Source organism: Anopheles stephensi, chromosome 2 (assembly GCF_013141755.1).
Source record: "Anopheles stephensi strain Indian chromosome 2, UCI_ANSTEP_V1.0, whole genome shotgun sequence".
Classification (NCBI taxonomy): domain Eukaryota; kingdom Metazoa; phylum Arthropoda; class Insecta; order Diptera; family Culicidae; genus Anopheles; species Anopheles stephensi.
Genome location: NC_050202.1, coordinates 39,579,300 through 39,603,300, shown reverse-complemented (window position 1 = coordinate 39,603,300; position 24,001 = coordinate 39,579,300). Strand labels below are relative to the sequence as shown.

At 45.2% G+C, this 24,001-nt stretch overlaps 6 protein-coding genes across 57 annotated transcripts in view; 2 read left to right on the top strand and 4 right to left on the bottom strand.

Moving 5' to 3' along the window:
• Positions 1-7,400, bottom strand: part of LOC118507856 (calcium-activated potassium channel slowpoke) — a 66,269-nt gene extending 58,869 nt beyond the window's left edge. For 30 of the 50 annotated variants that reach the window (XM_036047020.1, XM_036047012.1, XM_036047011.1 and 27 more), the window contains exons 1-2: positions 3,905-4,112; positions 2,799-3,635 (exon numbers count right to left, since the gene is read on the bottom strand). In XM_036047020.1, the coding sequence (XP_035902913.1) occupies positions 2,799-3,128 (330 nt within the window). In that variant the 5' untranslated portion in view covers positions 3,129-3,635; positions 3,905-4,112. Of the gene's footprint in view, positions 1-2,798; positions 3,769-3,904; positions 4,113-4,249; positions 4,269-5,947; positions 5,970-7,165 lie in introns of those variants that run through there. The other 20 variants (XM_036047005.1, XM_036047021.1, XM_036047016.1 and 17 more) reach the window with 15 other exon arrangements.
• Positions 7,401-10,443: 3,043 nt separating this feature from the next.
• LOC118502362 (uncharacterized protein K02A2.6-like) lies at positions 10,444-10,943 on the bottom strand. The gene is made up of 2 exons (XM_036034580.1): positions 10,631-10,943; positions 10,444-10,544 (listed from the first exon to the last, which is right to left on the bottom strand). Exons 1-2 carry the CDS (start codon positions 10,941-10,943, stop codon positions 10,444-10,446), a joined length of 414 nt encoding a protein of 137 aa, XP_035890473.1.
• A 4,979-nt stretch (positions 10,944-15,922) lies between these two features.
• On the bottom strand, positions 15,923-16,604 carry LOC118507855 (transcription elongation factor 1 homolog). 2 transcript variants are annotated; one of them, XM_036046989.1, is made up of 2 exons: positions 16,445-16,604; positions 15,923-16,345 (listed from the first exon to the last, which is right to left on the bottom strand). In XM_036046989.1, the coding sequence occupies exon 2, from the start codon at positions 16,332-16,334 to the stop codon at positions 16,086-16,088; it is 249 nt and encodes an 82-aa protein (XP_035902882.1). In that variant the 5' UTR covers positions 16,335-16,345; positions 16,445-16,604; the 3' UTR covers positions 15,923-16,085. The 2 variants fall into 2 exon arrangements, with proteins under 2 accessions (XP_035902882.1, XP_035902883.1); XM_036046990.1 differs by having other exon boundaries at positions 15,923-16,366; positions 16,445-16,548.
• A 210-nt stretch (positions 16,605-16,814) lies between these two features.
• On the top strand, positions 16,815-17,590 carry LOC118507854 (bolA-like protein DDB_G0274169). The gene is made up of 2 exons (XM_036046988.1): positions 16,815-17,163; positions 17,251-17,590. Exons 1-2 carry the CDS (start codon positions 16,915-16,917, stop codon positions 17,398-17,400), a joined length of 399 nt encoding a protein of 132 aa, XP_035902881.1. The 5' UTR covers positions 16,815-16,914; the 3' UTR covers positions 17,401-17,590.
• Positions 17,434-20,048, bottom strand: LOC118507852 (set1/Ash2 histone methyltransferase complex subunit ASH2). 2 transcript variants are annotated; one of them, XM_036046985.1, is made up of 5 exons: positions 19,761-20,048; positions 19,195-19,682; positions 18,304-18,693; positions 17,681-18,219; positions 17,434-17,617 (listed from the first exon to the last, which is right to left on the bottom strand). In XM_036046985.1, exons 1-5 carry the CDS (start codon positions 19,832-19,834, stop codon positions 17,513-17,515), a joined length of 1,596 nt encoding a protein of 531 aa, XP_035902878.1. In that variant the 5' UTR covers positions 19,835-20,048; the 3' UTR covers positions 17,434-17,512. The 2 variants fall into 2 exon arrangements, with proteins under 2 accessions (XP_035902878.1, XP_035902879.1); XM_036046986.1 differs by lacking the exons at positions 19,195-19,682; positions 19,761-20,048 and adding an exon at positions 18,771-19,101.
• Positions 20,049-20,343: 295 nt separating this feature from the next.
• Positions 20,344-22,079, top strand: LOC118507853 (protoporphyrinogen oxidase). Its single transcript, XM_036046987.1, has one exon. It carries the CDS (start codon positions 20,548-20,550, stop codon positions 21,985-21,987), a length of 1,440 nt encoding a protein of 479 aa, XP_035902880.1. The 5' UTR covers positions 20,344-20,547; the 3' UTR covers positions 21,988-22,079.
• Positions 22,080-24,001: the final 1,922 nt, after the last annotated feature.

Below are 24,001 nucleotides of genomic sequence, written 5' to 3'. Positions count from 1 at the left end.
GTTGTTATTGTTCACCTCTCATTCCATTTTCGTTCGTGTGTGACCCCAATGAAAGGTATTCTATTCTACTGCGCCCATGCTGATACCATCAAAATCCAACACTATTTCACGTAACTAATTGATTCGCAATTTGCCAAAGACATCATCCATTACCACCAGTTGGGTGCAACGCTATCAAATATGGCCACAGGTTCCACAGTTTATTTCCGTCGCGTTGCAAAATGGCCACAAACAGCGACACACCTGTTGCCTAATCACATCTGACGGACATTTCCGAAATGTTAAATGCACATAACACCACTCACTACGTCTCACCACCGCGACAGCATATGTGAGCATAAAACCTTCATTCCATCTGAAGCATTTAAGAATCTGATTGAAATAAACCATATGAGCTCCCCCTATCACTACGCTAGACACAATCGAATACTTTTTGCCAGGCTAACAAACACTACGGTAGAATCATTCTGAAAAGCCGAAAAGCTGAAAAGCACCTTATAATTGGGAATGACCTCGTTGGACCAGCCAATGCAGTTGCGCCAGTTGCCATTTTCATTCGAAGTGCACTAAAGCACACCCCATACAAGCCAACCATGCTCAGGAGCAATTATTTTCATGTGCCTCGGTGAACAGGCATCTAAACGGAAAATAACAACCTTTACAACCCGACAGTGCAAAAAATGGTAAATTATCGAGTACAAAGCAAGTGCGGTGGTATGTCGTAGGCTTAAAAATAGACAGCATTTACGGAGGAGGCTTTAGATGTTGCCAGTCGTATAAGTTGGCAGGCACAGTCAAACCCCGGCCCCGGGAGAAAAATAACAGCACGCCGTGACCTAAATGGAACGCTCGCCCACTTCTCTTCCTGCCCTGGTGAGGCCTATGCTTTCTAAATTTCGCGTTGGTTTCTATACTTTTTGTCAAGCATTATAATGCAATAGAAACGGAATTCAAATTTCTGCTACTACACAAGCTGTTGACGACTTTGTATTGCTAGTTCAACGGGGGACAAGGTAGGTCTGGCAGACCCTGAAAGCAGAACAAGATATATCTACCCACATTCAAGCGTTGCTACTAAGCAATGGCAATTGGCGCCATTGAATGAAGCGTTTTATTAGTTGGTAGCGATAGTTTCACAACCACGAACAATTCCTTTTATGCTACTATGCAAAACACTATAAGTAATATCAACCAATGGCGATGCAACCAATGGCTTAGTTTTCACCCCAAACATCAAACCTCGATATAAAAATAACTCCCAAAATCAAAATACTAGACGGCGCTTCGATTAATGTCGTACACCGCGCTCTGTCTGCAAAGGTTGCGACTCCCATATATTATAAATGGGTCTTGTAAACACATGCATATCGCTTGCATTACTGTAAACTTACCACGATAAGGTTATGTAAAACACTGCTTGTTTACAGCTTGCCCTGTCAATGAACTGTTCTGCAAGACAGAACCAGTACACCGGTAGAAACGAATATTGGCCGGTTTACCTGCATCGCAGGTTAGATTAAAAATATTTTCTAACCCTCTTCTACCTTCCCTTGTTCATCGTTCTATGGTGGCAATTGGATGTTCAATAAATCAATCCCATGCTTAATTAGATTTCTCCCGCTTTTTCCTCCTTTCGATCGTTCCGTTCCTTTCTAAAGCCACTCGGTTTGCTCGCAATCCAATTGGACCAAGTGGGTTTGGATAGAATTGCATTCACTCTTCAATTATGATTTATGATTTAAAGCTTGTGCACACGGGTATGCTAGCACTTATCAAATCATTGCTATAGAATTTATTCATACTAGATGGTGCCACGGCCTAAATTAAGATATAGCTTGCGTTGCCATCTTAAAATTACCATGATCTAACGAGCCAAGGGAACAGTCGTTGAATGTTATAGGAATTACAGAAAACGTTTTCAAGCTCTTCTTAAATTTTTTCTAACGACAAAACGCTCGTCTTTGCTCTTCACATGCCATTTCTGGCTTCCTTAAACTTATCGCAGGGAAGTTGAAGCCCGTAGCTGAATATTTACTCATACGTACGTACTTTGTATACACAAAATTGAACACAAAAATATATTAGGTAGAACATACACGAAGCGAATTTGCCGCGGTGCAAGTAAAACGTGCCTGTCAATTATGTAAAAAAAAAGCCAAACAGACGAGTAAATCCCACTTCTGAGCATGCGTGGATAATGAAATCCATCAATCCAGCAGATTTGACAGTTGAACTGGTCCAAAACTAGTATAAACCCGCCAACGCGTTTTACTGGCACCACGGCAAACTCGCTACGTGTATGTTCGATCTTAGATATAAAAACGTAAGGGGAGCTCCATCCTAAAAAGCACTACTTCTGCATTACAATGACGATCGCGATTCGAGCTTCGTCTAGACCAACGCATGTTGGCGCATGTAACAATCCGAATCCTACGCGGAAACAGTAAAGCAAGCGTCTTCACTTAGCATGTAAGACCTGTTTATAAGTTAAGCCAAAATAAATTGAATGTAATGCAATCTCATATCGCGATGTTACCGCTCGCCATCAGAACGGTCTGGCCTCACTACATAAATCTTAATCTGAACTTAAATTTAGATAATATTATTTAACGGTATTTACCGTATTTAAACTATTTAAGTATTTAAGTATTGGCTGTCATTGAAAATAACTTAGCTAAAGACAATGTTGTATGGCAGAACGATAAAAGGATACAGCACATCACAAATTTAACAGTAGCTTCTTGTCCCCACGTAGTTACAATTTTGGGTTAGGTTATTTCCACCCGTTTTCTACTTACCAAGATTCGTCCCGTAGTCGTCTGTCCCGAGATCAACTCGCCGGCCCAATCCTTTGCCTCGGTCATAAAGGTTCCCTCGAAGTCCTGCTTTCCCTGGCGGGACGCTTTCTGTTCTTTTTGCTTGGGATCGTTCGGAGCCAATTCGGGCTCCTTCCGACAGCACAGGAAAGCAAAGGCGCGCCATAATAGCACGGCCAGCAGGCCGGCCAGGAAGGTAAAAATGCTGGACAGGAGAAAGCACCACCATTTTCGCACCCGAAGACAATCATCAAGATCGGTCGGTGGTAGCTCCGTGGTCAGTACTGATTGCTCCTCGTCACAGCCCGACATCCCCTCGATCCCGCTGGTAAGCCTGATGGGGGACCGAGAACGCACACCGCTGCACACTGGTTGCCAACTTTCTAGCTGTAGTCATTGGACATGACGTCGTGCCTCACGGAGCTGACGAGGCAATCGCACCAATCAACGGAGCGAAAGCAATCGAAAAACGCCAACAGAACGGCAGTCACTAAACGGCTACACTTAGCTAACCCGGCCGCAAAAAGCCTGACACACAAAACGGGACACACAAAAGCTTGTGCACAACTTCTCGACACGTAACCCGTAATCCTCGTCCTGTAGAATGAGGCGAATGAAACTATAAATCAATTTTTCCGAACGAGTACACTTGCTTTTGCACTTCTTTGCACCACACTTGCTTCCTGCTGCTACTTCTTCCAGCTGGCTCGTTCACACCAACACAAACACGCACTCTTCACGAGCATGGGATCACAAAACCAAGAGACTTCTTCTGCTCTTTGTAACACCGCTTCCGGTCTTTGCACTATTCTCTTTCTGCTGCTAGAATTAGGTCACGACATAAACTAGTGAAACGATTGAAAGGAATGTAGCACCACAAGCGTGTCGCCTACTAGAGATAGCGCAGGATAGTGCACACACACACACAATTATTCGTACAATTGTGTGAGAACTAAGAGAAAATTAAATAGATAGAATATACTGCAGCAGCGCGAAAGGGCCACATTCCACGCTATGATGGAATTTTACAAAATCTCACTCATTTTTCTTTATTTCTTTTTCCAACACATACACACACACACATTTACACGATATCGTTTCCACAATTAATTCGTTGTAGCGGTTCTGCCAATTTTCGATTTTTGCTTACTTTCACCGATCAATCTGTGAAGGACTACTGTGAGTCCACGAGTTTTGTAACCACAACTCCGCTCACTGTCACCACTGTCGCCCACGTCACCTGAATGAACTATTTAGACACTCTCACTTGCACTGGCACATTTCTGGTTCATGACTATCAAGCAAAGGACAGTTTAATCAATCAGTATACGTTAAGAGTTTATTATACGAGAAAGTTTTTACTTTTTTGATCGAAACACATTCCAATGCTACACAACCAAACATTATCAAACCACACGTAATAATGAGCCCACCATCGCAACCAACAACAAGGACTACTACGATCGATGAGCATTTCCTTTCACTCTTGTCCGTCACTGGGCTCTTTGTTCGTAATTAGTTCGTGGGGTCGTCCTGTGCCCATAAGCCACGTTGCCAATTCGTTCGTCCGATACTCATACTCATGTCGGTTAAAGGTAAAACCAGACTACAATCCCCAAAATATACACGTTATATAATAAAACCAAAAAACAGAACCTCTCCGAGCCCACACCAACGTGACGACTGGGATAGCACAGAAAAATTAAAAGAAAGGAGCACTTCCGCTATACCAGATACCCACAGCGACAAAATAATGGGGTTTTTGCAAGCAGCGCGCGGAGCACATAGTAAAAGGAGAGAGCCGGAATCAGAAAATTATGAGCAGCACAGAATGCAAAATATATAAGATGAGCGACAGAGAAGCACGCAGGAACAAGAGAGAGTGAGAGTCATTGAGAATAGGTAAAAATTTCACTCCGCGCCATCTTTGTCCATTTTGGGAGAGAGTGTGCGTGTGCTCTTTTGTAGTATCCCGGGCTATAATTTAGGACAGAAGAAAGAAAGCTGACGCGTTTCATTGCACTCGACACACCATGCCGTGTCAGGCCATTGGGCATTTGATTGGGAACCATTTTTGACCACCTGCCTCCATGTGGAAACTATTTGCTCACAGCCTGCTGTGCGGTTAATTTGTACCGCAGTTCTGTTGTTTTTCCGTAAACCATTTTCCATTCACCTTTGCTGTTGCGAGCCATGTTACAGATGGACTCTGTTTGTCCTAGATAGTATCGCTTTTACTTCGTACTGCCACAAAGTTCGCTTTTTATCTCTCTCTTGCGCTCTTATCACTTCTTCTGACTTTAGATGTATCTACGAAATGATACGAGAAAAAATACATTTAGATGTATACGAGAAAAAATACATTTCGTAGATGAATTCTGGCAGTCTTCTCCGTTGTGAAATGGCATGACCCCCATTCTCTTTTCCCGAGATATATCTATTTAAACTGCTACACAATGGTTTGAACAATTTCTAAAGTTTTCTAATGCTCTTCTAATTCACACGACCTCTCTGGAAGTGTTAACTCTTTCAAACATGCATTGAATGTTCTCACTGCCTTACGTGCCAGAGAACTTGTAATCCATCTCGGAAGAAGCAACTTTTGTTGGACTACTCAAAAAAGTTCGTAAGACTTTAAGAGCATAGTCACTCAACGCAGAAAACATTACGAACCGGGAATTGCTCGTGCAGAGTCCTTGCTTTAACATTAAAAGGAGATGATCTTGAATAAAACATTTGGGGATTCGTTCGTAACACAACTACAGAATAATAGCAATTCGTGTCCTGCAAAGAGCATTTTCATTATATTACAGACCTTCTGGGTAACATAGAAAAATCGATCTATGCCTACACCAATTTTCACCACATGCTCCTGCGATACTTGTTGGAGAAATTTGAATCCTCTTTACCGAAGTAATAGCGAAACACAATGTGGCAGTATTAGCAGCAGGCCATGATGACGACACAAGCAAAAAAATGCTCATCCTCATTCTCACTTTTACACCACAAATGTCCGCTCTGTCATTCCGTTGTTCCACCACCACCGCACAACATCCTAAAACTCAACACAGAAAACACTTTCGAGGCGGAAACCGTACGGAAGAGGAATGATAAAATAAGAACGACATTACCACACACTCCTTATTTTAGACACGCGCTTCCTATTTCCGAACTCTCTGTACCATTATTTAAGCGACTCCTCTTCCAAATTCGCTCGATATCGTCGTCGGCACATACAGGCCTGGTCTGTTTGTACCAGGCGCCTCCACCACACTCTTGTGCATGTGCGCTTTCATGGGCGAACGCAACGCCAAGACGCTCTCACTCATCGGCTAGCCCCCAACATAATTTCTCACGCTCGCTCTCGCTCACTGGTCGGCAACCTTGTGGGCAAACATGTCTCTCCCTTTGGTGATGTTGATCCCATTCGATGCTCAATATTTCATACCCAGTTTCATAAATATTTGCTCCTGGTTCTCGCACGATTCCTGCCTTTCCTTGTTCTCTCGCTCCCAACCTTTTTATAGATCACCTCACTGCTTTTTCTTTAATACTTGATATCATCGTTCCCGTTGTACTCGCACAATCTCGCTCTTGCTCATTTCTTTTCACCAGGCGCAGAAGGGGTGGGTGGAAGTCGCAGGTGAATTTGAGGCTTTTCGTTCTTGTTGGAAGATGAAAAAACATGGCCTGTGGCTCGATTTTTTCCCAGACTGATCCGAGTCTTTTTTCTCGGAACACAATTTACAAATTACAATTCGTTTAAGTGAGGAACGCAAAAAAAACATTATCATAGAACACCCATTTCAACTAGTTAGATAAAGCACATACACGCACTCAAATACACACACATACACACACACAAACACACACACACATTTTAACATGGGTAAAAATCCCATACCGACCGCTGGGTGTCTAAGAAGATTGTAAACTCCTTGTCAAAAAAAACTCACACACACACACACGCGCGCGCACACACACACACACGCGCGCACACACACGCACACACGCGCGCACACACACGCACACGCGCGCACACACACACGCACACGCACGCACACACACAAACATACACATATGTAGGAACATTGAATTAATTTGTTCAACACATTTTTCAATCGCACTGAACAAATATTTTGCCCAGAAAACGTAGCAAATGACACGAAAAATGATACAACGTGGATGGAAAATCCTGTAACAATCGGGAAATTACACTTCCAGCCAGCAGTAATAAATGGTGCCACGAGCAAGAGGAGGGGTCAATAGTTCGATCGAATCGATAGCACATAAAATCTAACTTTTCACATACAAAATCGCATTGCAAACGGACAGAAACTAGCACAAACCGTTGCCGTCGTGATGTGGAACACTTTTTCACTCCGAAATGATAAGAAAACGGTCGGCAAATGCTAAAAATGTTAAGTTGAAAAACCTTGCACATCCACGTACACACAGAGACACACCACCAATTTAGCAGTGCAGGGCCCTTCTGCGCTGTTCCATTTTTTTTCTTTTTCCTGCAGTACACCACCCCGAATGGCAGTTCGTTAGCCGAGCGTATTCGTTACCTTCACGGGCGAGATCTAGCACAGTTCTGATGGAAAATTTGTTCTCTCGCGCGGTTGGATCCCCGCTCGATCGAAGCGAACGCTTGGCGCGGCATGGAGTTTTGAGCAAAAAAAAACGCGTGAGAAAATGAGAATGCGTCCGCACTACGGATATACTACGGCTGCGCCAGGCCAGGGTTGATTAAGATGCCATGCCGTAGGATTAATTCAAATAGAATTAAACCTGGCTTCTCTTAGCCCAACGGAACCTTCACGTTAGCAGGCAATCAAACATTATAAAATATTTTTTTTTTTATTCATAAAGAACGGCCTGGCCGTATTGCTTAAAGCTAAATTACAAATATAAGTACAATTCACAATGGTTTGGAAACATTTCCTTCTCCAAACCGTGAAAGGGCACCTTATCCCGGGTGAGCTCGGTTCATTATAAAATATTTATCATGTTTAGAAATTGTTGATTTTCTTTTTAAATCCTTACTGTTAACTATCGTAAGATCGAGCTTAGACATGATAATACCTTCACGAACCCCTATATCAGACTGCCGATTACACGGGCAGCTTATCGATTTTGGCCTGACTGACGTAAAATTTGGGTTGTGCAGTTAATATTTGTTTCCCAGTACACCTTTATTTCAGGCATCAGCAATATCTGAAAGCAATTTAGAAAATAAAACTCGCTATCCTAGATTCAAATTTTTAGAGAGGCGTATAAGATCTATGAGACTTAAAGCCTCTATAAATAAACGAAAGAAAAATCAAAAATCAACTGCTGCAAATATGCCACCCCAACCTGAAGTCATTTTCGTGTTACGGTTTTTTCTAGGTTGACATGATTTTTCCTAAAAAAATGGAAATCCGCAAGCAATTGCCATTTTCACAATAAAATGCTCTTACTTACATTTACGTTGCTACATCCGCTAAGCTGTCTTCATATTATTCAGCAGTCGTTGTTTCGAAATGTTCAATTTGGGCTTACCAAATTGCCAATCTTCTTCTACCTTAGCATTACAACCTCAAAAAGTCTGGTCCTGCCTTAACTGGCTTTCTGTGAATTGAATTTACCCGTAGCAGTCAGGCCTGCGTGCGGGGTGGCGGTCTGGATGGGATTTTTTTCCCGGTCCTGGCGCGTGAAGACCCACGGCGCTAATACCTCTGGTAACACCTTTTCTAGTGTAGCTCCTACACAAATTTATCATAATTGAATAAAAAAATGCAGCTCTATTATGTTCTAATAGAAGAAAATAGAGTAATACGCATCTAAAACATATAAAAAAGTCTGAGTAATAGTTGGTGGGTGTGTACGTAGCTGGGACACGAATGTGCTCTCTCCGCAAGAAACCTCTCGTCGGTTGACGAGCACGAGTGTCCAGCGACTATAGAGAGAGAGAGCGGAAGAGACAGAGAGAGAGAGAGAGAGAGAGAGAGAGAGAGGGAGAACGATCGCCCAGTGAGATCGTCCTTCTTCGCAGGTTCAGGATGCATGAGGACTGATCATCTGGCTGCCGGACGGACAAGGGCGTGTTGTGCACCCACACTTAGTTTTAATAAAATGATAACATGTTTTATTCGTTATTTACGTTGTGTTGTGTTATATTCGACCACCCGATATCACAACGTAAAAATAGTATTGCACATTACACTGTGTTAAATACTTACGATGATCGAATGAATTTGGAATGCGTCTGTATGAATTTCTAGGAGATTATAATGGTGTTATGGTCCGACCTTCCTTACGCACTGATAGCCACTGATAGCGCTGACCGAAGGATGGGCTTTGAAGCGATCACCTCCGAACACAAGAAAGCATGAAACCTAACCTAGGATATTTCTACAATGATGAATAGGAGTGTAAACTAAGCTTACTCACCCGATTGGCTATGCCTTTTTCCAGAGACTCTACTCATTACGGCGATTCAGATAGGCACTTTGTACGCTTTCCAAATCAGCCCGACTTTTGACCAGAAGTCTGGTGTGTCTGAATCTGCAGTATTGTTGCGCTATTGTGAACTCAAGGAAGCGTGTGCTTCAAGCAAAAGGAGTACAACGCTGTGGGGAAAAAATATGTTCGGAGCTGTTTTTAAATAATGAATTGGCATTTATGTGATTGTAAATCCCTACCTCATCCAATGCCTTCTAACTGGCGTTCAGAGCATGCGACTATGCGCGGAAGCCAGATGCTATTTCAAAACGTGTCACACTGGTAAGATTCGAGCTTAGCGAAGTTGCTCTCTATTGCATTAGAAAGGTAATTCGCAGATCTATGCCTTTGATTGCATCTTCTGTTCTGACTCCGCTGTAGCGTTGTAGCGTTTGCAACGTCTCTAAAATTAAGAGGAAATGCATTAATTGGCTTAGTTGCAACAAAGCTAACCTCGTCTTCTAGTTCGGTGCTAGCTACGATGTATTCCGGTTCCGGTTTTGCGTGCTCGTTGATCAATCTGGACAATACATCGGCGTTCCCGAACTTTGCAGAGGGCACATATTTGATGCTGAAATCGTACAGCTGCAATGCGAGCGCGAACCGTTGCAGTCTATTGGCGGTGTAGACTGGTATACCCTTCTTCGAACCGAATATGCGCAGCAACGGGCAATGATCGGTCTGCAGGCGAAAATGACGACCGTACAGCATTTTGTGGAACTTGGTGACGGCCAATATGATGGAAAAGCCCTTCGCGATCAATCTGGCTGTATCTGGTTTCGGCGCTAGTTAGCGCTCTCGATGCGTGTTGTACAACCCTCAATGAACCGTCTGCGAATTTGTGGCTGATGGTAGTTCCGAGTCCCACGGCTGATGCATCTGCAGACACTACTATTTCGGCGTTCGGATCGTAGTGCGTTAACAGCAACTCGGAGGATAGCATGTCCTTAAAACGGGTGGAGACGCGCTCACATTCTGGTGTCCAAGCGATTTGTCCTCGTGCTTTAATAGGGCGTCTAGCGGGTATCGGAGCTCACGCATTCTGGGTACGAATCTGCCGTAATAGTTTATCGCGCCTAGGAATGACCGAACTTCACTCACGTTTCTTGGCACTGGCAGCTTTCTTACTACTTCGATCTTAGCAGGGTTGGGTTGGGTTGAGCAGATTCTCGTCGTGCTCGCGTTCCATTTTACCTCCGACTATTACGTCATCCATGTAACCGGATGTGCCCTTCAGCCCTGCGAGCATGGTATCATGGAAAATCATGGAAAAGCAGCTGAGGCGATTTTGATACCAGGCGGTAGGCGGCTGTAGTGGTACAAACCGCAATGGGTGTTAATCGTTAGCAGGGGGCGGTATTTGGTGTCGATTTCCTGCAAGAATGCGTCGGAAAGGACGATTTTGCTGAAAAATCTAGATCGAGCCAATTTGGAGAAGATATCGTCTGGGAACGCTAGTGGGTCGTCGTGTAACCGAAGAGCCGAATTCAGTCCCGTCGGATAGTCCCCACATATTCGGATGCTACCGTTGCTCTTCCTAACGACGACAATTGGCGCGGCCCACTCGGAATAATCAACTGGCGTGATGACCTTCAGCTGTTCCAGGCGATTTAGCTCCTTCTCGACAGTTGCTTGCATGGCGTAAGCCACCGGACGTTTTGGACAGAAGGTAGGGCGGACGTTGGGTTTTAGATGCAGTTTAATGTTGGCCTTCGTGCATAGCCCTGTACCATTAAACACGGCCGGAAATCTGTTTTCCCAGGTAGCAGATTCGCATTCTACGTTGCTGCAAAGCACATCTAAAGGCATCTGTCCCAGTTGGAAAAGGTCGATGATATCCGCTCCTAATAAATGCAAGTCTGATGGTACGACACGGATTGTCGCAACTTCTGTCCTCCCGTGAATCGTCTCATGCGATTTGAATTCGCCGTCGAGCTGGAGACGTGTACCCGATGCCGTTTTTGCATGTACTTTTGCCGATGAAAGCGTTGGCATACCGAGCTGCTTCCACGTCTCCCGTCCGATAATAGTGATATCGGATCCTGTGTCGAGCTACAATTCGATCGTCCTGGTTCCTATCTGCGTGATAACGTATTTACGTTTTTGTTGCACGTTGCCCACGTTGACCATCACTACAAGTGTCGCTTCAGGTGATCGCTTGCGGAATCGGGATCCTCTCTCTCTCCTTCGGCCCGAAGTGCGACAGTAGCCCTCTCGATGTCCGTGTCTCCCGCAATCCTGACACTTGTGAGAGCCGTACGTACACTCTCGCACCCAGTGGTACTCACCAGACAACCAGCACGATCTGCGTGGTTTCGACAACGGTGCACTTCTTTCCACATTTCGCGGCTGCGTCTGGCGCTGGTTCGTGTAGATAGGCCGGTTTGTTGCAGGAAAACGTCGCTTTTCCTCGTTGTGCAACGCCAGTACTCGATCTACCCCCTCGGCGGATATCAACGCGCTGTCTACTTTGAGACCCAAAATGCGTTGACCTTGGGTAGACAGTTGCTCCAACGTTATCTCCGATTTCCCCTCAATGATGGTCAGCAATCGCATGCCGATCTCGGTATCCGCATTGTCTTTCAATCCGCGTATCAGTATATGGCATTTGAATTGCTCTTCATTCATCGATGCAAACTGGAAGTCGTCACAGGCGCGGTTTACTCGGCTCGAAAAGGTTAGCAGATCCTCGTTCCGCGCTTTCACTCACTTTAGGCATCTGTCACTATCTTTAGGCAGCGATTCCGTTGAGCCGAAAAGGGTTTTAAGCTTGCTTACCGGTTCATTGAAGCTGATGTCGTGGGGCAACTGTGGTAGAATGTAGTTTGAGTACCGTGCGTGCTCGATCGTGCCCAATTTCCTCATCATCAACCGAACTTTTGCCGAATCCTCGAGCCGGGAAACATCTTTTACAAAAACATCCTCGTAACGCTTGTACCGCGCGTTGCACGTTAAACCGGATTCTGCCTCTTACCAGAATTCCGAGATGCTTGCCGATAATATATCCATGATGATCTCGGGGTATCGTGGCGCTGCGGTCTGCTGCTGCGTTTGGTACTAGGGCTGGGGTGCTGTATGCTGTTGCTGCTGCATCATCTGTGTCATCATTTGTTGCTGTTGCTGCTCCTGCTGCTTTTGTTGTTGCATTAGTAGCAGCATTTAAGTCGAGTAACCTCCGTAAAAGACTTAGTTGTGTGGTTGGATGCGACTCTCTCTTTTAGTGTTCATGTTGACCACGTTATTGCCAAGTCCAACAAATCCTTGGGCCTGATTGTCAGACTTTCCTCCGAACTCAGAGACCCCCTCTGCTCAAGGGCCTTGTATTGTTGCTGAGTTCGATCCACTTTGGACTATGCCGCCGTTGTTTGGTCTCCCCCAGGCTCCACCGCAATGGCCAGACTGTAGAGTGTGTAGCGAAGATTCACCCGTGCAGCTATTCGTCGTTTCCTTACTGGCTTTCAAATGTCTCTGTCGGCTTCTAGGGTTTGACTCCATTGAAACTCGACATTCCCACTTCCAGACATGCTTCATTGCCAGCCTCCTCTCCCATGACCTAGATGTTCCATCCCTTCTATCAGCTATCCCTCTCTACGACCCATTCCGCTGTCTACGTGACAGACCTCCTTTATACATCGGACTTCAACAATTCGTATCATCTTTTCGACTACAATGTCCCTCTGTCTCGCTTTCGTTCTCGTCTACGTGAGTTCTCGTCCTTGCGTCTACCTTAGCGTTTCGTGTACTATGTTGACTTCCTACTGTTTCTTTCTTTATATTCCTTAGTTATAAAGTAAATTTGTGTAACCCTTGTGGCACACAAATAATGTGAATAAATAAATAAATAAATAAATAAATTTGGTACAACATCGCTGTGTTGGGACGCTGCGTCGCCGTACCTGGCTGTGCTGTTGCGGCGGGATGCTGTGAGGGTGGATGAACTGTAAGCGTCCCTGTGCTTTGGGATGGCGGATGCTGGCGTGGGACGAAAGCCGCGTTCAAGGCATTTGCGCCATTCTGGGACAACCGACGCTGATCGTCCATCCCGGCAGTGTCGTCGGGGCTAAACATAATTCTGCGGCGTTTTGGCGGAATTGTTCTTTTTTACAGAGATAGCACGTAACACACGAAACGATTGCAGGCTGTGAAAAAAAATCACGAACGTGACACGAATAGTTCCTGTTAATGAATATTGTGTTTTTTTAATATCCTCGTCGCCGCTTTTATGTTTGTTTTATATATTTTCAAACGGACTTATATGTATAACATCGAACATTTTAACGTATACAATTCACGCCAACAAAACATCAAACGCACGGACGCAGCACATACATCGAATCAGGCAGAGATAACCGCTTGGACGCTAGGACGAATCTGATTACTCAATCTCTCACAAGGACACTCTCGCTCGTTCGCTGACCTCTCGGTAGATCGCACTAACACATCAACCGGTGACCGTTGCATGTCACTGGTGAGTTCCCATGACAGATCGGCTAAAGTCTGAATAGATGCCCCCCCCCCCTCCCACTCACGGCACTCACTTTTCGCTACTGAGTTACCTTTAATACAGGTAAAAGTTAAGCTAAAGTGTTAAAAATCGTTGTAATAATGATTTATAATTATTAAAAATAATAAATAAATTATTTATTTATTTATTAATTATGACGGTCCGATGCCGTATTGTCACCACCGCATGTGGTGACTGTGAATTACATTCACGCAAAAAACAATTAACAAAATTAACTAGGCATTTCCTCCTAGTTATTTGCCATATCCCGGGCATGCTCGGTTAAAGTATAATAAATAAATAATAAGTAAATAAATGCTTACAGTAAAAAGTCTGAAAAATATACCCTTTTAGGTAACTCAGTTGCAAAAATTAGTATCCGTGAGTGGGGGGGGGGGGGGGGGCATCTATTCAGACTTTAGCCCACAATTGAACAACCAGTTTTATTTATTAGTCATTCACACACTCCTTGTTGCACCCTGATTAGAACGTAGCCTAGCCATGCGCTCTATGCTGTCTGCGAACTAACAGCGTCCGATGTGTAGCGGATATCGCTACATCGATTTTTCCTCCTCAAGGTTTGTTGGAAAATTGCTGTATAACTTTCCTTGTCTTGAATCCGCAAGATCATACGGCTCTTGAAATGTATTGGATGGTCTTCCGAAGATCTCCACTGCTCAACCAGATAAAAAGTCGAAACGAACATCGGGACGTGGATGTCGGATATAGATCACTAATCACCTAATTTCTTTGAAAAACTACTCCACACGATAACACACTTCACCATACGTTCACGTACAGAACAGGAAATTTATACTCGCAGAACTTATAAGACCCATTTTCTATCGCATTCGTCGCTCAATGAAATTCCTCGGCAACACTAGAACAAAATGGCTCCTTCACGGCTCCTAGCAGCTTACGTGTTAAGAAGACCTTTACGGTGTCGGGTTTTCAACACATTGTTGCTAAGATTCCCTAGGGGAAACCTATGCAATTGACCAATCCTACCTATTTGCACCATTTCTCCGATGTTCCAGTATTTCATCGATGTTCCAGCAAAAGAATGATTCCGACCAGTTCCGGAATCGATGTGGTTTCGGACTCTTTTTTGATTCCGGAATCGTTTTTGATTCCGCGCTCCGGATTCCCGTTCTGCTGCAAATGTATGTCGTACACATTGTTCTGCGTTGTCTCCTCTCTTCTTTGTCCTTGGTTTCCTCTTCTTTTTTTTACTTTCGCTTACTGTGTTTCTTTTCAAAACAATCAAAACGAGTCCGGAATCGAAAACGAGTCCGGAGTTTGTTTTGATGCTGAATTTTTTTTTCGTGATTCTCTAATTGATGATTGATTTTTGATACATAAGTTTTTACTGATTTATTGTGAAGAGGTGAAACCATGGGTTGATAACGATTTTTTGGTCTTGATAACGCAAGCAATAGAGTGTAGAAATGGTGCATTTCGCCTACCTGACAGGTCATACAGCTGTAATATAACTTTAATCAGTATGTTTCCTTATATTTTTATATGGTTTTGCACTAAGGCACAAAACACCCCCCCCCCCCCCTCCCCCCCTCTCCAAATACCAACAACCGTTGCGTTTTTGCCGTGTCGCTCAGTCATACCTCTTGCTCTTGCTAGCTCTCAAGCTCTATCCCTATCTAATGCGGCTAACCTCGTTTTTCAATGTACGGTAGCTGGTTCATTATTTGAACTAATTTATCGAATATGTACCTCAAATATTACAAGAATCTCAGCTTTACTATTAATTTCAAACGATCACCACAATTTGAACTCAATAAATCTAGCGCTATAGTACGAAATGCTTTTCTTCTCATGTATGCTCTTTATAAAATACATAAGATGGCGCTTCAATCGCCAAAGAGATTCGCACAAAGGGGAAATTTTAAAGGAATGTGTAATTATGCGTGCGCGTACAATACAGATTTTTTTTTTTATTGTTCCATTGAAACCTTGCTAGACTATCTCCATGCATACTTTTGTTTTACCTTCATCCTTGCGAAAAAGAAATAAACCCTTTTTCTTCCTCCACTATACCATCCGTGTCACCAACCCACTCACGGAAAGGTGTGTGTATTCAACGCCCGGCGGCATGTCTTCTCAGGCGCTCGAATTCGAACGGTTTACATATAGCTTAGCAAATTTATTTATTCTTGTTACTTATTACACATTAGATTCCTTATTTTATACCAACGCCCCTCGCGTTTTCTCCCGCTCTCTCTCTCCTTTTCTGTTAATTTGCTATCAAATTCGCGTACTCAGTTTGCAGTCTCACAAGCGTCCACCCAATCGTTGTACACATCGACCGGTTCCGAAAGAAAGTTTATCGACGTTTGATACTCCTCCAAACAAACGCGACACAATATCTTGGCAGAGTTTTTGGGCTTGTCCATCTTCACCTCACAGGACTTTTCGTGGTTGCAGAATGGACAGTTGAATTGCTGATCCAGTGGCTCAATGTTCTTCCGCTTCGGTGGTGGCTTCCTTTTCGATTTTCTACGCCCCATTGCTCAGTTATCTGTGAAAACAGCAAAAAGTACTGTTCTTCAAAGGCTGGCTTGTGGGGCTAGCTGAACTCAGGACCTGCAAGATGATTTCTTTTGCTGTTTCTACTCACATTTTTCGCACGAAGTTCCGGCAAACTTTGTTTACACTTGCTTTTAGCCCGGGAGAACGCCAAAATGTTGTTGCATTTGTTGTTTGCTTTTTCGACTGACACAAGGAGGCGCTGACGCTGCGCCTGTGTATATATGCACGGTTTATATACTGCAAATCGAGGATCAGCTATAGAGCCGCTCAATCAACTTTTGATGTTTCAACCAACAATTGAATTTTATCTGTTTTCCAAGATTTAAATACCCGTGGCTCGATAACTTCTGAAAGCGGAGCATTGCTAGTGTTTCATTGAATTTACAGGCTGTTTTTAAAGATTTATTTCGCTCGAACTTTTCCTCGCTATTACACGATTGTCAAATTTGACATTTTATGCAGTGAACTATCATCACCCAGAGCAGAACTTTCCCAGAGCGTTCGCTCTTTGCGTAATAAAAATTCAAAACAACAACAAAGCACACGCATCAATTCTCCATGCTATCCGGGGCGCTTTGCAGGCGGTGGTTCGGCTTGATTAGCAAACCAAATTTACGAGTGATATCAATGGCATCGAACGAAAATCCCATTGAGCAGGTTATTCGTGCCGGGTTGACGAAAGAACTTGCGCCCGTACATTTGGACATCGTCAACGAATCGTACATGCACAATGTGCCCAAGGGTTCCGAAACGCACTTCAAAGTTCTAGTTGTTTCGCAACAGTTCGAGGGCCTTCCACTCATTAAGGTACAGAAGATTAAGGACAGCTCATTCATCAGCAGCCAAACTGTACACTGATTAATCTGTTTTGCCTTTCCATGCTCATAATTGCAGCGCCATCGTTTGGTGAACGATATTGTGAAGACACAGCTTGCGGGAGATTTCGTTCACGCGCTATCGATAGTGGCCAAAACACCCCAGCAATGGAACGAAGCTTACAAACTCGAACCTAGTCCTAATTGTAAGGGGGGCTTCGGGAAATAAAGCAACAAAATGAGACACTAGAACAAACCACCATTAGAATTAGAGTGCAGTGTTACAAACGCGTTGTTTGTAGCATTTGAATATTTATTCCGGACCGTCTGAATCACCTCGACTACACGCTGTACGTATCGAGTCGAAGCTTGCCATCGTTTTCGGTGAAATACATCATATCGGCCATCGTTTGCTCGCATATCATTTCTTCCACGCGTTCGTGCATCTGAAAGAGGATGGGATGGTTAAACACAATATGATCCATTGCAATTCGAAGTTCCGAACTTACTGCCTGTGCTTGAAATTCCTTCAGCACCTCCGGATGCTTAAAGTTGGGTCCAAAGTTGACGCTGATTGTAACGTTCTTGTGCAATGATATGGCCGGGTAGTACGCTCCCTTGTAGATGTCAGCAAACGCCTCCCCCTGGCAGACACCGTTCTTGAAAAAGTGGATCCTGCTTCCCTCTTGCACTTTCAGTGATTTTAACGTTTCGTTCACCCGGTCCTTGTCTTCGTAGTAGAGATGGCTTTTGAACTTTACCAGCGGTCGATCCTTGAACGTATTCGACGCTTGATTGGCCTGGTTCTCGCTGGGCAGCGTTATCAGAAAACCCAGCGTGTCCCCTTCGGCGTATCCCGTGCTGTAGTGCTTGCCGTGCGATTCGTGAAACTTTGTACCCTTGCGCGAGCGCCACGAATACCCAAACTTGTCGTAACCGAGCGGTGCCTGCAGATTCGCATACTCCTGTCCCCATCCTAAACGGCACGCCGAACTGTCGGGCATTTCCTCCACAGTAGCTTCCCAGTACCAGCAACCCTTTGTGACGTCTGTGGGTGTGTATCGATCGATCGAGAACAATATTGAAAGCGGTTATTGATGGATGCCTCTATGAGCCTCGGTGCGCTACTTACAGTGGGAAGCCCGAGCCATACAATATCCTTTCTCGCCCGTTATCGACAGCCGATCCTCGGAAACCTTCAGTTGGGGGGCACGGTCGTGCAACGCAATCAGTACTGCGTTGGGTGAGAGAACGCGATACAACCAGCCGGGTATTGGTTTGCCTGCCCAGTCCGCGCTTTCGTCGAACTCCTGCCGAAATGGGGCATGCGGGTCCGGTTCGGCCAGTATGTACCGGTATCCATCCTTGTTGAACGGATGCTCCAGCGGGTATCCGTGGGCCGGCAGCTTCACAAGTGCTCCAACATCCGTACCGAGCCGGCTCTTCTTTCCCAGAGCTCCACTTTGTTCGCTGTTGGGTAGCTTTCGCTTTTGCTGCCGGCTTTTGGAAAAGTTTTGAGTAGCTAAAAAGAGCAGAAATACACACACACACACGTCACGCAGAGTGTCAATCGCAAGAACAAAAAATCAATTAGCATACTCTCTTCCATCCAAGTAGCCACAGATACGCTAGAGCGGTGGTTTGAATGCACTTGGGTGCTTTAAGGCAAAGTTATGTTGCACTTTTCGGTTGAGGCACGAGTGTGAAAACAATTAACTTTTCCACCATCTTTACATGACGTGAATTTGGAGCTAAAATGATACGCCAATCTTCTGCCCGCTTATCTTCAACGTGGTTTTTACGCTGCAGACATAAATGCGCAACTGACATTAGTTTGTTGTTCTAGCATCACGCTCTAACTAATGCGCGTGACGACTATCTCACTTGCTCCACCAGAATTGTTGTATGGGGTTTCAAAACCTAACCTCCGGAGATACGGCGTGTAAACAACAATTCGAACAGCACACACTACACACATTCGCGGCAGCCGGTGTCCGTGTTTCACCCACAAGCATTCACTTACCAAGCGTAGTAGCCTCATCGTACGTCGGTTTAATCTGCGTCAGGTCCGTATTGGCCAAACCATACATCTGCCCTTGCTCGTTGCTTTCCTCGTACGAAAATAACGTGTTGATGTCCTTGATGAGCGATCGTTGCACCGTAGCATACCACGATTGGGTCGATCTTCGTGCCATGGTTGTCATCGCTTCCCAGTAATGGTCCATGTATGGTATAATGTCTTTATCCTTGCTGAACATGAGCCGCGCTTTACCCTCCTTGCTGGCCGTTTGCTGCAGATTGGCCAACGCCGTAATGCACATCTGCGGTATCGAAGCTTGCACTTTGCGGAAGCTTTCCAGACCGGTCATCGAGCAGTTTTTGCACACAAACACGTAGTTCATCATGAACGGGACCAGCCGACCCAGCTGAAACCCGATGCAGGATTCGTGAAACCATCGGTTGCAAGTGGCACACAGCAGTTCCACAATGTTGAGATTTCGTTCCTTGCCGCTGTACGGAAAAGGAAAGCATTCGTTAATGGAAATACCCAAAACGCCAACTCCTTTCTGCTGTTCGGTCGGTTCTTACCAATAACAATTGTATTTGTCTTCGCCTCCTGTAGGAGACCTTTTCACATCACTCTTCATCTCGTTCGTGTCCATTATCGATTATTTTTTACACTGCTCAAATCTTTTCTTTCCTCACACGGTATGAACTTAGGTACCTAGATGTGTGTGGATCCGTTTTCTAGCACATTTGTACACGCTTTTGTGTATCTCATTCATGAAATGGGAGATTTTAAACCAACCCGTACGTGGTCCATGAGATACGGCTTGGTGTTTGCTTCACGCGTCCTTTGCCAATGACCCAATTGACCAAAACACATCTACCGGCAGCGGCAAGTCAAACCGCGGCCGTGCCTTTGTACGACACGTACGACATCTGGCGGAAAGCACGAGAAACGACGCCGATCAAATGATGGACGTTTCCAATTTTTGGTATAATAGCGGTATGGATCAATTTGTAGGATATCGTCGGATGTAAAACAAATAGCCTTAAGGTTCAATCAACCAAACAAATCCATCTGTATTGATACCATACACCGCAACTGCTTGGAGAAATCACAACTTTTTCTTTTCCACACAAATTTGTTACTTGGACGCGAGGTAGAAATTTGACAGCCGCTTTCTTTTTGTAAACAACAACAACATTATCAACTGTACCGCCGCTGTACACAGTTTTCTTGAATCACTCTGCAGAATATTATCGAAATCAATTCCATTCGCCGGGCGTTCGCTGATAGCACTTGCGGGAGAATGCAATGCTGACGTAGACACTTCAAAATCAGGTTCGAAACTCGCTTAAACGCAACAACATGACTGCCATTCTCGGTGCCGGCATCAGTGGACTAGCGGCAGGCCATTACTTGCTCAGGAAAACACCTAACCTACCTTTCACAATATACGAGGCGACGGATCGCATCGGTGGTTGGATACGCTCCGAACGCTGCTTGGAGCATGGGTTCGTGTTCGAGGCAGGACCACGAACGATTCGTCCGAAAGGTCCAGCAGCAAGCAACACGCTCCAGCTCATAGAGGAGCTCGGACTGGCCGAAGAGGTGTATTCGATCAGCTCAAATCATACAGCCGCCCGGAATCGTATGATTTACGCCAAAGGAAAGCTAAACCTGCTGCCCAACTCACTGGGTGGAGTGTTGAAAACGATACCACCATTCACGAAGCCCCTATACTTTGCAGCCTTTCGTGACCTGCTGGCAGGACGATCGGAAACTGCGCTGAATGATGAATCTATGTACTCGTTCGTGGAACGAAGGTTTGGTAAGGAGATCGCCGATTATGCGGTCAGCTCAATGCTGTGTGGAATTTGTGCGGGCAATGCGAAAGAGATCAGCGTCAAGTTTCTGATGAAGGATCTGTTTGAGCGCGAGCAACGGCACGGTGGAGTCATATTAGGGCTGCTAAAAGAGGCACTACAAAACCGCAAAAAGAAACAACCTCAAAGCGATAAAAAAAGCCCTCGCTCGCAGCCAACCGGGTTAGCGGAACGTGCAAAGGCAGAAAACTGGAGCATCTACTCGATACGGGGTGGCCTGCAAACTTTACCCGAAATGTTGGCCGCTAACCTGCGCGCCAAAGGTGTATCCATCGTAACGGGAACGCGATTCGAAGAACTGACCTTCGGCCGCGATCACGTTGTGTTGCGAGTCGATGGTAAGGAGCAACAGCTGCAACAGCTCGTTAGCAGCATTCCCAGCTATAAGCTAGCAAAACACGTGCAAAAGCAGCACCCGCAGCTAGCCACGGTGTTGAGCAGCATCCCGTTCGTGGACGTGTGCGTGATCAATCTGCAGTACCGGAAGCCGGATCTGCTGAAGCAGGATGGGTTTGGATTTTTGGTACCCCCGATCGAGAATTTGCCCATACTGGGAGTAATTTTCGACAGCTGTTGCTTCGACATGGAGGACAACACGGTGCTAACCGTGATGATGGGAGGAGCATGGTTCGAGAAGTGGTTCGGCACGAACCCTTCCGAAGAGCACCTGCTGGAGGTGGCATTGGAGAACGTGAAAAAGATCCTGCACATTGAGCAACGCCCCGACAGCTACAAGGTAAATTTGCTCCGCAAATGCATTCCCCAGTATACCGTTGGCCACCAGGATCGCGTGAAAGCGATACGGGACTATGTCGAGCAGCATCGATTGCCGATTGTGCTTTGTGGTGCTTCGTACGATGGTGTCGGAGTGAACGACGTCATACTGTCCGCTCGAACGAATGTGGAGAAAATGGCACCCTAACCGAACGATAGTTGAAATTGTGTAAAGCATAAGTGAGCTTGGTTTCAAGATGTTAAGCCTGACGAAAATAAATATATGTTTAACATATAACAGCTATCTCTCGAAAATCGAATGAAGCAAATCTTCGAAAGAAAACCCGGAAACCACTACGAAATATGGAGGAAAGCATTTTTAAGGGTGCATCTAGGCCTTTAAAATTTAAAAACAAAAACTTTAGTAGAAAAAATGCACCTTCAAGCAAATGTAAGAAAAAGTAAGATTTGTGCATATTTTAGGCGGAAGAACTGCGAGCACTGCGCGTTTAAATTGTTTAACTTAAACCCCCTTCAGAAGCACCCTTCAAAGGGGTCTCATCCTGTGTTCAAAGCATAAGGCGCCCTGACGTATCAAGAGCATACTGGGGGCCTTAAAGTTTGCACAGCGTGCCATGTGTCCTCAACGAGGTGTGACGCTGGATTGGAGGATCTTTGGCATGGGCGTCGTCGGAAGCTACGCTACAGCTCTGATAATGGCGTCATGATGCTTGTTTCGATTCTCGTTCCTATGAATGCGTGATAAAGCAAGGGCAAAAATTAAATGCTCCCGGTATAAACCACCACCGTGCCTAACATGGCCACGCGAGGAAAGCGATAAACATCACATCAATCGTTTCATTTTCTTTTCATTTGCGCAACGAATCTTTTAATGGCGATGGCGGGGAGGTGACCAACATTTGCGGACGGTGTGACATATGGCAGCTCTTACAGAACTGGTCCGCAGGTAGAAAGCGCGCACCACCTCGCTGCTCCATACACGGCGTGAGGACAATTTGGGCATAGATAGAAAAGCGCATTCGTTCCTCTCCCACCACCCCCCCCCCCCCCCCCCCCCGGGGGTGTTTATGATAAACGACGTGGCGAATGATCATAACACAATCGGGCAATGGGAAATCTCCTCGGAAGCTTCCACTCGGTTGGTAGTGGATCGATTGGCGTGAGACGCGAGGCCGCAGTAGTAGGAGGTTTGTGAATCGCGCAGGTGGTTGAAAGAAAAAGTAAGTGAAATGTCCGGTACGTGAGTAAATGTGAATCACATATTCATGTCATGCCTGCTCGTCAGCTGTGCGGTTCGAGCTGCTAGCCAGGCCAGCAAGCGGCAAACTAGGGCCACTAACGGAAACGCAGAGCAGCTCCACCTGTGTTGTTTGCGTTTTTGGTTGAAGATGCCTGGCACCCGACGGGTTTTGGAATGCATCGCACAAACGTACTTGAAACGTGGACATGTTCATCGCAATGTGTTCTACCGACAAAAACGAAAACCTTACCCCGTGTGTGTGTGTGTCTTATAGTGAGACGTCGATTGCTAGATTCTTTGAGTTTTCATTTTTAAACCTCTCTTCAGCTTTTGCATTCCAACAAAAAGTCATCTCGTGACGCTCAGGCGCATTCGAGCTTTAAAGCTTCTCCAATGCTTCGTATCGTTTTGATCGATAGCATCACCACCAACTCGGCTGGAATTAATCGATTTGTTGTTCAAATCGGTTGCTCACCATTAGCTTCAGATGCCATCCCAGCAACCGTGGCGCAGCATTCATTCGCCGTCTTGAGTGCGACTGGAAAGCAACATCATCCAAGTCGGCGCTGATGATGATCGAACAAGTGATCGCAACAAGTAGTATGCCTACTCCTACTTGCTTCGTTTTGTACTATCCACGTGCCGCTCCTGATCGATGATAGATCGGGTGAAGTAGCGCGTATTCGGTAACATGGCTGCGATGGTACAAGAAAAAGCAAAAGTGTGTATGCGTTGGTCTTATTTTTTTCTCTTAGTTTAGTTTAAAAACACGGCAAGTAGCAACACTGGTATTGAAAGTGAAAATAGATTTACATGCCACATGATTGCGCGGGCCCACCATGAGCGAGAGAGATCATTTCGTGTGCGCCGTCACGCTTCCGTGATGTTACAGGTTGGCTGAGAGTTGAGTTAAAGTGGTTTTGAGACCGAATGTTTGCATTCTTTCATAAGTCCAGTCACA

Excerpts from the sequence above, each read along its gene's own strand:
- LOC118502362 (XM_036034580.1), bottom strand. The coding sequence starts at position 10,943 with ATGCAAGCAACTGTCGAGAAGGAGCTAAATCGCCTGGAACAGCTGAAG. Across the intron at positions 10,545-10,630 it reads AACGATTAACACCCATTGCG|GGCTGAAGGGCACATCCGGT; the intron begins GTTTGTACCACT and ends CCATGCTCGCAG.
- LOC118507855 (XM_036046989.1), bottom strand. The coding sequence starts at position 16,334 with ATGGGGCGTAGAAAATCGAAAAGGAAGCCACCACCGAAGCGGAAGAAC.
- LOC118507854 (XM_036046988.1), top strand. The coding sequence starts at position 16,915 with ATGCTATCCGGGGCGCTTTGCAGGCGGTGGTTCGGCTTGATTAGCAAA. Across the intron at positions 17,164-17,250 it reads AGGGCCTTCCACTCATTAAG|CGCCATCGTTTGGTGAACGA; the intron begins GTACAGAAGATT and ends TCATAATTGCAG.
- LOC118507852 (XM_036046985.1), bottom strand. The coding sequence starts at position 19,834 with ATGGACACGAACGAGATGAAGAGTGATGTGAAAAGGTCTCCTACAGGA. Across the intron at positions 18,694-19,194 it reads CGATGAGGCTACTACGCTTG|CTACTCAAAACTTTTCCAAA; the intron begins GTAAGTGAATGC and ends TGCTCTTTTTAG. Across the intron at positions 18,220-18,303 it reads TATGGCTCGGGCTTCCCACT|ACGTCACAAAGGGTTGCTGG; the intron begins GTAAGTAGCGCA and ends ACACACCCACAG.
- LOC118507853 (XM_036046987.1), top strand. The coding sequence starts at position 20,548 with ATGACTGCCATTCTCGGTGCCGGCATCAGTGGACTAGCGGCAGGCCAT.